At 48.2% G+C, this 11,244-nt stretch overlaps 2 protein-coding genes across 3 annotated transcripts in view; both read right to left on the reverse strand.

Moving 5' to 3' along the window:
- Positions 1–300: 300 nt before the first annotated feature.
- On the reverse strand, positions 301–7,400 carry hikeshi (heat shock protein nuclear import factor hikeshi). The gene is made up of 5 exons (XM_067442901.1): positions 7,213–7,400; positions 5,523–5,760; positions 1,678–1,823; positions 1,373–1,491; positions 301–577 (listed from the first exon to the last, which is right to left on the reverse strand). The coding sequence occupies exons 1-5, from the start codon at positions 7,240–7,242 to the stop codon at positions 523–525; spliced, it is 588 nt and encodes a 195-aa protein (XP_067299002.1). The 5' UTR covers positions 7,243–7,400; the 3' UTR covers positions 301–522.
- A 909-nt stretch (positions 7,401–8,309) lies between these two features.
- Positions 8,310–11,244, reverse strand: part of eed (embryonic ectoderm development) — a 13,719-nt gene continuing 10,784 nt past the window's right edge. Inside the window, exons 9-13 of one of the 2 annotated variants that reach the window (XM_067442904.1) lie at positions 10,079–10,184; positions 8,969–9,127; positions 8,761–8,834; positions 8,474–8,620; positions 8,310–8,442 (exon numbers count right to left, since the gene is read on the reverse strand). In XM_067442904.1, the coding sequence (XP_067299005.1) occupies positions 8,494–8,620; positions 8,761–8,834; positions 8,969–9,127; positions 10,079–10,184 (466 nt within the window). In that variant the 3' untranslated portion in view covers positions 8,310–8,442; positions 8,474–8,493. Of the gene's footprint in view, positions 8,621–8,760; positions 8,835–8,968; positions 9,128–10,078; positions 10,185–11,244 lie in introns of both variants that reach the window. The other variant, XM_067442903.1, reaches the window with a different exon arrangement.

Here is an 11,244-nt window from a genome sequence, read left to right on the forward strand (position 1 = left end):
ATAATTGTAATTTGTGATGAAATCTAAAACGGAAGAGGGTAAGTTCATTACAGCAGTGGTTTACAGAGTTCAGCCATTTAGTCCTGCCATCTAGTGGCTATTAATATTTATCTGTTTAATTTATACAGTATACCATCATTAGTCAGTCAACACGTTTAGGTCTGGTCTGAACTTACTGGAATGGGTTATTTTTACTGAAGAAACGTTAAATGTAACAAAAATAAACATTTTACATAAAACATATGGCACTTTTAAAGGTAAATAAATTAAAAAAATACCCCAAAAATGACAAAAAAAGACATCCATTGATAGATTTTATTTTATCAAAGACAGTGATTTAAAAAAACATTTGGGATCACACCTGAGACCTTCATGCCCAAACTGCTATATAAAACATCTTCAGCAAAAGAGTAAATGCCAGGCAACATTTATTAGAAGAAAAGGGTCTCATCCAAGTGAAGCTCATGAACTGAAAGATGATTTTCTTAAGAACACACACACACACACACACACACACACACATCACGTCTTCCAGAAGTTCGGATTCTGCATCATTCGCCTCTGGAAGTTTTCATACCTGTGGAGGAAACAGATGATGTTTTTTATTTTTATTATGCTTTAGGAAGCCAGAAAAGAAAAGCCAGAAGGGAAGAGGAGGATAAGGAAAAAATCAAGAGAGTGGTAAGTGATGAATTACACCGGATAAAACACCTCACCTTGTCTTCTACTAAAATGGTGCAATTCTGCAGCAGGTAGGCTAGCAAATAAAGGTTTATGAAAGCTGACGTCACCTGCCGACGGCAAAAGCTGCTCGTAATGAACAGTTAGTGCAACTTTTCTCCCGAACGGACGGAATATGTCTGCATGCTGTAATGTGTGTTGTAACGGGATGAGGAAGACGCCGATCTGTTCCAGGATAACTGTTTATCGGATTTAATGACATTGCTATAGCTTTGTAATGGGTTAAGATGAAAGTGGCATAATATGCTATACTAACTATTATATATATATATATATTCTATGCATAAATAACCTGGAGTAGTTATTATAGCATGCTACATGAACTATTATAATAAACATTATTTAACCAGAAAGAGGCAGAGGAACATGATTTATTTCATAGCTTATCTGAATGTGCTAGTGTCGGGATATACCGTAGTGACCGTTTATTACATTATTTTTTAAAATGGATCTTCAATAGTTACTTTTGTGTGGCAATTTTTACATTTTGAAGTACAGTATCAGGACAACACACGTTTTACTGGTACTATTTATTAACTATTCTTGTTTATTTTAACACAATTTTGTTCATTCACTATTTGCTGTTTATTAACTATTATTGGGGGGTCCCCAAACGGTCAGACTCGCTCACCATCGCAGGATGGAGCTGGCAGGGACAAACGTCTCCGAAGGGTTAGGGGTCATCTGGGCCTGGGTCAGCGCGAAGGACGAGGTGAAGTTATACAAGCTCTCCAGCATCTTCTGCGTGAACTGAGGAGACAGACGAGCAGGTCAGAGGTCAAGGGTTAGTGACCACATGACCGCTGGGATAAAGTCAGTACACATTATATTACACTGCTCTAGTCTAGTGTAAGCATAGCAGGCTCATTTCTGGCTGAGCTTTAAGCCTGTGATCGTACACACTGTGCCTTAAGAGTCCTGCAGGTGAGCTCTTACCTGTGTGAAGGAGTCGACGGTGGAGACGGCCGAGTTAGACACCGGGGTTTGCTGAGCGAGAAGATCCAAAGATTCGACCGAGACTCCGATCTGAGCGACCAATGGAGCCTGAGCCATCATACCGAAGAGATGCACGCCGCCCTCGCCTGGAACACACACAAACGGACATACGGACACACACACACAGACACACACACACACACACACTCTCTCAGTGTGGACAAAACTCAGAGCCGGTCTGCAGATTTAGGGCAGATTCAAACGCAGATTTGTTAGTTTTTAGCTCATGTCTGATATTCTGAGCTGACAGTTTAGGGTAGAGTTGGGGACAGGTGCGGGTCAGTTTAGGGTAGAGTTGGGGACAGGTGGGGGTCAGTTTAGGGAAGAGTTGGGGACAGATGCGGGTCAGTTTAGGGTAGAGTTGGGGACAGGTGCGGGTCAGTTGGGGACAGGTGCGGGTCAGTTTAGGGTAGAGTTGGGGACAGGTGCGGGTCAGTTTAGGGTAGAGTTGGGGACAGGTGCGGGTCAGTTTAGGGTAGAGTTGGGGACAGGTGCGGGTCAGTTTAGGGTAGAGTTGGGGACAGGTGCGGGTCAGTTTAGGGTAGAGTTAGGGACAGGTGCGGGTCAGTTTAGGGTAGAGTTGGGGACAGGTGCGGGTCAGTTTAGGGTAGAGTTAGGGACAGGTGCGGGTCAGTTTAGGGTAGAGTTGGGGACAGGTGCGGGTCAGTTTAGGGTAGAGTTGGGGACAGGTGCGGGTCAGTTTAGGGTAGAGTTGGGGACAGGTGCGGGTCAGTTTAGGGTAGAGTTGGGGACAGGTGCGGGTCAGTTTAGGGTAGAGTTGGGGAAAGGTGCGGGTCAGTTTAGGGTAGAGTTGGGGACAGGTGCGGGTCAGTTTAGGGTAGAGTTGGGGACAGGTGCGGGTCAGTTTAGGGTAGAGTTGGGGACAGGTGCGGGTCAGTTTAGGGTAGAGTTGGGGAAAGGTGCGGGTCAGTTTAGGGTAGAGTTGGGGACAGGTGCGGGTCAGTTTAGGGTAGAGTTGGGGACAGGTGCGGGTCAGTTTAGGGTAGAGTTGGGGACAGGTGCGGGTCAGTTTAGGGTAGAGTTGGGGACAGGTGCGGGTTAGGGTAAAGTTAGGGACAGGTGCGGGTCAGTTTAGGGTAGAGTTGGGGACAGGTGCGGGTCAGTTTAGGGTAGAGTTGGGGAAAGGTGCGGGTCAGTTTAAGGTAGAGTTGGGGAAAGGTGCGGGTCAGTTTAGGGTAGAGTTGGGGACAGGTGCGGGTCAGGGTTAGGGTAGAGTTAGGGACAGGTGCGGGTCAGTTTAGGGTAGAGTTAGGGACAGGTGCGGGTTAGGGACAGGTGCGGGTCAGTTTAGGGTAGAGTTAGGGACAGGTGCGGGTCAGTTTAGGGTTGAGTTAGGGACAGGTGCGGGTCAGTTTAGGGTAGAGTTAGGGACAGGTGCGGGTCAGTTTAGGGTAGAGTTAGGGACAGGTGCGGGTCAGGGTTAGGGTAGAGTTAGGGACAGGTGCGGGCCAGTTTAGGGTAGAGTTAGGGACAGGTGCGGGTCAGTTTAGGGTAGAGTTAGGGACAGGTGCGGGTCAGGGTTAGGGTAGAGTTAGGGACAGGTGCGGGTCAGGGTTAGGGTAGAGTTAGGGACAGGTAGGGGTCAGTTTAGGGTAGAGTTAGGGACAAGTGCGGGTCAGTTTAGGGTAGAGTTAGGGACAGGTGCGGGTCAGTTTAGGGTAGAGTTAGGGACAGGTGCGGGTCAGTTTAGGGTAGAGTTAGGGACAGGTGCGGGTCAGGGTTAGGGTAGAGTTAGGGACAGGTGCGGGTTAGGGTAGAGTTAGGGACAGGTGCGGGTCAGTTTAGGGTAAAGTTGGGGACAGGTGCGGGTCAGTTTAGGGTAGAGTTGGGGACAGGTGCGGGTGAGTTTAGGGTAGAGTTGGGGACAGGTGCGGGTCAGTAGAGTTGGGGACAGGTGCGGGTCAGTTTAGGGTAGAGTTGGGGACAGGTGCGGGTCAGGGTTAGGGTAGAGTTGGGGACAGGTGCGGGTCAGTTTAGGGTAAAGTTGGGAGTTGGGGACAGGTGCGGGTCAGTTTAGGGTAGAGTTGGGGACAGGTGCGGGTCAGTTTAGGGTAGAGTTGGGGACAGGTGCGGGTCAGGGTTAGGGTAGAGTTGGGGACAGGTGCGGGTCAGGGTTAGGGTAGAGTTGGGGACAGGTGCGGGTCAGGGTTAGGGTAGAGTTGGGGACAGGTGCGGGTCAGGGTTAGGGTAGAGTTGGGGACAGGTGCGGGTTACGGTAGAGTTGGGGACAGGTGCGGGTCAGTTTAGGGTTGAGTTAGGGACAGGTGCGGGTCAGTTTAGGGTTGAGTTAGGGACAGGTGCGGGTCAGTTTAGGGTAGAGTTAGGGACAGGTGCGGGTCAGTTTAGGGTAGAGTTGGGGACAGGTGCGGGTCAGGGTTAGGGTAGAGTTGGGGACAGGTGCGGGTCAGGGTTAGGGTAGAGTTAGGGACAGGTGCGGGTCAGGGTTAGGGTAGAGTTAGGGACAGGTGCGGGTCAGTTTAGGGTTGAGTTAGGGACAGGTAGGGGTCAGTTTAGGGTAGAGTTAGGGACAAGTGCGGGTCAGTTTAGGGTAGAGTTAGGGACAGGTGCGGGTCAGTTTAGGGTAGAGTTAGGTACAGATGCGGGTCAGTTTAGGGTAAAGTTAGGGACAGGTGCGGGTTAGGGTAGAGTTAGGGACAGGTGCGGGTCAGTTTAGGGTAAAGTTGGGGACAGGCGCAGGTCAGTTTAGGGTAGAGTTGGGGACAGGTGCGGGTCAGTTTAGGGTAGAGTTAGGGACAGGTGCGGGTCAGGGTTAGGGTAGAGTTGGGGACAGGTGCGGGTCAGTTTAGGGTAGAGTTGGGGACAGGTGCGGGTCAGTTTAGGGTAGAGTTGGGGACAGGTGCGGGTCAGTTTAGGGTAGAGTTGGGGACAGGTGCGGGTCAGTTTAGGGTAGAGTTGGGGACAGGTGCGGGTCAGTTTAGGGTAGAGTTGGGGACAGGTGCGGGTCAGTTTAGGGTAAAGTTGGGGACAGGTGCGGGTCAGTTTAGGGTAGAGTTGGGGACAGGTGCGGGTCAGTTTAGGGTAGAGTTGGGGACAGGTGCGGGTCAGTTTAGGGTAGAGTTGGGGACAGGTGCGGGTCAGTTTAGGGTAGAGTTGGGGACAGGTGCGGGTCAGTTTAGGGTAGAGTTGGGGACAGGTGCGGGTCAGGGTTAGGGTAGAGTTGGGGACAGGTGCGGGTCAGGGTTAGGGTAGAGTTGGGGACAGGTGCGGGTCAGGGTTAGGGTAGAGTTGGGGACAGGTGCGGGTCAGGGTTAGGGTAGAGTTGGGGACAGGTGCGGGTCAGTTTAGGGTTGAGTTGGGGACAGGTGCGGGTCAGTTTAGGGTAGAGTTAGGGACAGGTGCGGGTCAGTTTAGGGTAGAGTTGGGGACAGGTGCGGGTCAGTTTAGGGTAGAGTTGGGGACAGGTGCGGGTCAGTTTAGGGTAGAGTTAGGGACAGGTGCGGGTCAGTTTAGGGTAGAGTTAGGGACAGGTGCGGGTCAGTTTAGGGTAAAATTAGGGACAGGTGTGGGTCAGTTTAGGGTAGAGTTAGGGACAGTTGTCGGTCAGTTTAGGGTAGAGTTAGGGACAGGTGCGGGTCAGTTTAGGGTAGAGTTAGGGACAGGTGCGGGTCAGGGTTAGGGTAGAGTTAGGGACAGTTGTCGGTCAGTTTAGGGTAGAGTTAGGGACAGGTGTGGGTCAGGGTTAGGGTAGAGTTAGGGACAGTTGTCGGTCAGTTTAGGGTTGAGTTTTAGAAGTGTTGGCTCACCAGCTTTCAGCCCAGAGATCTTGAATATGGCACTGGGCTTGTCATTGGTGATGAAGCCCAATAGTTGCCAGACCTGGCCCCCCGCGGGGTCAGGGAAGGAGAAGTACACCGCTCCGCCCATGCCATCCGGAAAGGGCATGGTGCCCAGCAGGAACACCACCACATGATGGACACTCTCATAATCCGGCAGACTGAAGACAAACTTACCAGCGGAGACCTGCTGCGCGTCCGTCTGGACCTGAAAAACATCCGAGGGACATCAGAGCCAAACCAAAAGAAATCTCCTTCATTTACACAGTCAGTCTGATTCATTTCTGTTGTAATCAGTGTTCGGGAAAGTTACTTCTAAAACTAATGCATTACAATATTTCGGTACTCCCTTAAAGGACAACTCCGGTGAGAAATGCCCCTAGAGTGATTAACATATGGTCACCGAGTAGATAGTTCTCTGGGATGCGTTTTCATGAAAATCGAATGTAAAGAGTTATCTCTAAAAACAGATTAGCTTATAACGCTTGTCTGTGGGGCATAGGATAAGCCAAATGAAATGGCTAGTTAACACCACTAACAAGGCTCAAGATAGCCCGACACTAACATGGGAGCATAATGAGGGTCCCTACATGCAAACCGAAGGATTGATAACTTCATTGATAAGATGCTTTATAAAGACAGTCCATTACACGTTTACAGACAGCAGCCATCTTGGAAAACAGTCTCGACAAGTGGAGCCATGAACGCTGTGAAAGGCAACCCATCTAGTAGAGCATTACTGTTATTGTGTGTGTGTGTGTGTGTGTGTGTTGGAGAGAGAGAGAGAGAGAGAGAGAGAGAGAGAGAGAGAGAGAGAGAGAGAGAGAGTGTGTGTGTGTGTGTGTGTGTGTTTGTGTGTGTGTGTGTGTGTGTGATGAGGGCTTGACAGAGAGCAGCCATCAAGTGTAAGACAGTATTTTCGGTTACTACTTGTAAATAAGTAAAAATGATTTTTTTTCTGAATGAAGTTGCAGGAGATCTGGTCATCCAGTGTTTTATATCAGCTCTGCATTCCGTTAATCGTGTGGGTTGGTAGGTTTCGGCAGGGCGTGAGGAAATATAGAGCTGAGTATCGTCAGCATAACAGTGAAAACTAACGCCATGTCTCCCAGTGGAGCAGATACAGGGTGAAGAGCAGCGGTCCTAACACTGAGCCTTGCGGTACCCCATACTGAACTTGGGCTCGGTGTGACATCTCTTCATTTACTGCTACAAACTGATAACGGTCAGATAAGTGCGATTTAAACCATGCCAAAGCAGTTCCACTATAACACTAATAGAGAGACTCAACCACGATCAGATGATAAGAGTAATTATGCCTGGTTCAGGCTACAAGATATTTTTGTCTGTTACTTTAGTCACTGTGTCAGATTACGCGATTTTTAGTCCTAAAATCTTGTCGTGTCTGGACTAGAAACATGTCAGACTACACGTTGCTACTCGATCAATCATCGCTTGTTGTGATGTCATTAACTTTATAAATCATGTGTAACTCTGATGAGAGCAGTCTCTGTATTATCTGAGTAACGTTAGGAAGATCCGAGCAAAAACACATCACATCAGAGCTATTTAACGTTATCTCTCTTTCTCTGTGTGTGTGTGTGTGTGTGTGTGTGTGTGTGTGTGCGTGCGCGCGCGCGTTATATGATGATCTGCTCACCAGTCTGCCCGCGACTAAACATCCGAACATCGCCAGTTTTACTGCAAAAGCACACCCGAGAGAACAGACAGGGAGAGAAGCTGACGGAGAGCTCTTTAATATCTCACACCATCTTAATATCTCACATGTTTCTGCTAGAAACTTCCATTAGCAGCTGACAACTCTGACCCGGAAACAAAACACAACAGCGCTTCGCTGATTGGACGATTCAGCGCGTATTGTCCTTACGTTTCACTTTTCAACACAGTTTAAACATATATATTTTTAATTGCACAACCAACAGACTCGATGTAGAGTCATAGCTGCAGCAGGACAGGATCAAGACAGGCTAAACATGTAAAAAGGGTTACCGAATGCACGGATGGGTTTTATTGAGCTTATGAATCAGGTCCTGAATATTGTCCTGTGAACCTGCTTTAAAACAATCGTAATCGTAAAAGCGCTATATAAATAATGTGTTGATTATGAATGTGGAATTTGGCTAAATTAAAACATTTTCTAGACATAAAAAAGGAAAGTGGAGTCAATATTGCCAAATTATAAATTGGTGAATCTCTCCAAAATAACTCCAGCAGCTCCACTTAATGTCCGGACCAGATCTGTGTGCAGGATCTACTTCAGCTCATCCCACAGATGCTCTGGGGGATCTGGAGGCCGAGTCGACGCCTCAAACCATTCCTGAAGCATTAGAGCTGTGTCAGGAGCATTATCCTGCTGGAAGAGCCACTGCCACCAGAAAATTACTACATTTTACTTCTTGCGATAGCCCTAATTCTTACTCCAAACTCACCCTGAATCATAAAAAGTTGTTGCTCATTTATAAATGCGTAGTTAACCAGCTTTGGTTTCTATTTATTAATATTAGTATTGCATTGGAGCCATGCAGTCATTCTGAGGATTCATTAGATCTTGAGCCCTTCCTAATCCCACTCACATTAGCATTGTGAATTACACTCATTGTCCATCGAGATCAAAATATGCCTTTTTAATTTCAGAAATCTGGTGAATTCTTGTTCACTACTGTTCTAAAATACTTTAGAGGCTTTAATTCAACAATTCCACAACATTGAAGTGAGACTGAGGAACGGAGAAAGAAATAGGGTTAGAAAAATAGATTTATTAACTTCACACAAGAAAACAGCAAAGATAAAAGCAAAAGACTGAAGCAAAGTCAAGATAAAAACTAAAGTAATGCCGAAAAAAGCGGCTGATGGGTCGGTTCTGGTCTGGTTGGGTCGGTTCTGGTCTGGTCTGGTCCGGTTCTGGTCTGGTGCGAGTGGATCAGCGCAGGCGGTCCCAGCGCCAGATGGAGGCGTCGTCACACACTGCGATCAGGATACTGCTGTCCCGACTGAAGCTTGTCTGTCTGATGGCCGACGTGCACTTGGGGAGGGTGAGCGTCGTACACCTGCGGGACACACACACACAGATGAGGACACAAAAACACACACACACACACACACACACACACACACACACACACACACACACACACAGATGAGGACAAACAAACACATACACACACGCCTGTCTGAAGTGTAATCTTACTTTGCTTTATGAGGATCTTCCACTTCCAGATCCCACACGTACAGTTTGCCGACTTGATTTCCCAGAGCGAGCATCTGGTGAAGACACACACACACACACACACACACACACACACACACACACACACACACACACACACACACACACACGATAAACGGACAGTGACTGTGATTATGTGGCTGAGGTCATGAGCGTAGATTAGGAATACCTTCTGCCAGAAGTCCATAGAGAAGCGCATGTACCAGATGTCACACTGGCTGTAGTCGAAGCGGCCGAGAATCGTCACATTAGACTCGTTGGGTTTGATCTGGTCAATATCGTCCTCCATTTTCCCAGGTTTCCAACACACAATGGCGTTCTCACACGACTGCGAAACATGACCAGCAATAATAAAGACGAGTGAAGACAGGGAAAGTGAGTGTGTGAGTGTGTGAGTGAGTGTGAGTGAGTGAGTGAGTGAGTGTGAGTGAGTGAGTGAGAGTGTGAGTGAGTGTGTGAGTGAGTGTGTGAGTGAGTGTGTGTGTGAGAGTGAGTGAGTGAGTGAGTGAGTGAGTGAGTGAGTGAGTGAGTGAGTGAGTGAGTGAGTGAGTGAGTGAGTGAGTGAGTGAGTGAGAGTGTGAGTGAGTGTGTGAGTGAGTGTGTGAGTGAGTGTGTGAGTGAGTGTGTGAGTGAGTGAGTGTGTGAGTGAGTGTGTGAGTGAGTGAGTGAGTGAGTGAGTGTGTGAGTGAGTGAGTGTGTGAGTGAGTGAGTGTGAGTGAGTGAGTGAGTGAGTGAGTGAGTGAGTGAGTGAGTGAGTGAGTGAGTGTGTGTGAGTGAGTGTGAGTGAGTGAGTGAGTGAGTGAGTGAGTGTGAGTGAGTGAGTGAGAGTGTGAGTGAGTGTGTGAGTGAGTGTGTGAGTGAGTGTGTGAGTGAGTGTGTGAGTGAGTGAGTGTGTGAGTGAGTGTGTGAGTGAGTGAGTGAGTGAGTGAGTGTGTGAGTGAGTGAGTGTGTGAGTGAGTGAGTGTGAGTGAGTGAGTGAGTGAGTGAGTGAGTGAGTGAGTGAGTGAGTGAGTGAGTGTGTGTGAGTGAGTGTGAGTGAGTGAGTGAGTGTGAGTGAGTGAGTGAGAGTGTGAGTGAGTGAGTGAGTGTGTGAGTGAGTGTGAGTGAGTGTGAGTGAGTGTGTGAGTGAGTGAGTGTGAGTGAGTGAGTGAGAGTGTGAGTGAGTGAGTGAGTGTGTGAGTGAGTGAGTGAGTGAGTGTGTGAGTGAGTGTGTGAGTGAGTGAGTGTGAGTGAGTGAGTGAGTGAGTGAGTGAGTGAGTGAGTGAGTGTGTACTTGTACCTTGGACAGTATCAGGTCGCCGAGCCAGCGCACACAGTCCACGTAGTTCCTGTGGATGTCCCGAGTGGAGAAGTCCGGGAAGTGGATCTTCTGAGACACAAACGGCCTGAAACGCAGAAGAACAGAGGGATGAAGGATAAGAGCGGAGAGCTGAAGGAAAGAGGGATGAAGGATAAGAGCGGAGAGCTGAAGGAAAGAGGGATGAAGGATAAGAGCGGAGAGCTGAAGGAAAGAGGGATGAAGGATAAGAGCGGAGAGCTGAAGGAAAGAGGGATGAATCTAGGCATCTGCACTAATGTCAAATATTCATATTTAAAGCGGTGGTTCCGTGTGTGTGTGTGTGTGTGTGTGTGTGTGTGTGTGTGTGTGTGTGTGTGTGTGTGTGTATGTTTCTAGGCGTGGTCGTGTGTATGGGGCGCGGTTTAACTCGTCTAAATGCTTCAATATCTCCGTTTGCAGTGAACGTTCAGCGCTGTAGCGTTGCAGAGACTCTTAATGCTCAAGCAGCGACACTACACACTGACTACAGTTACACAAGTCACATCACACGCAAACACTCCTTTAATAATTGTTTACTCGACGCGCCATCCTTAATAAACCCGTCTCTTATGTGATGCCCCAAACTTTAGAATATTCGGCTCTAATCTGACCTCTGACCTGTGCGGTGTCCAGAATAATAATCCTCCTCTGTGTGTTAATAGGCCAGAGGAGAACTGAGTCTGGTTTCTCTAAGGTTTATTTTTCTCCGTCATGCCCTGATGGAGTTTCGGTTCCTTTGGTCGCCTTTGGCTTGGCTTGCAGGGCCATGACTGGCTTTATAGACTAAAACGAACAGCTTAAACTGGATGCGGCTGGCCACAGGAAGCCAGTGAAGCGGGTTGAGGATGGGTGTGATGTGGACAGATGTTTTATTAAACGTTAGTGCTCGGGCAGCAGAGGTTTGCAGCATTTGGAGGCGATGTATAGCCTCTGCTGGTAGGCCGCTGTATAGAGCGTTGCAGTAGTCAAGCCGTGAGGTCATGAATGCGTGAATAACGGTTTCAGCATCATTAAAGTTGAGGGATCGGCGGACACGTATAATATTTGGGAAGTGGAAAAAGCATGACTTAACTGTCTGACCAATATGTGAGTCAAAAGATAATGAGTCAAGCAATGCCCCCGGATTA

The sequence above is a fragment of the Pseudorasbora parva genome, chromosome 4, assembly GCF_024679245.1.
Source record: "Pseudorasbora parva isolate DD20220531a chromosome 4, ASM2467924v1, whole genome shotgun sequence".
NCBI lineage: Eukaryota > Metazoa > Chordata > Actinopteri > Cypriniformes > Gobionidae > Pseudorasbora > Pseudorasbora parva.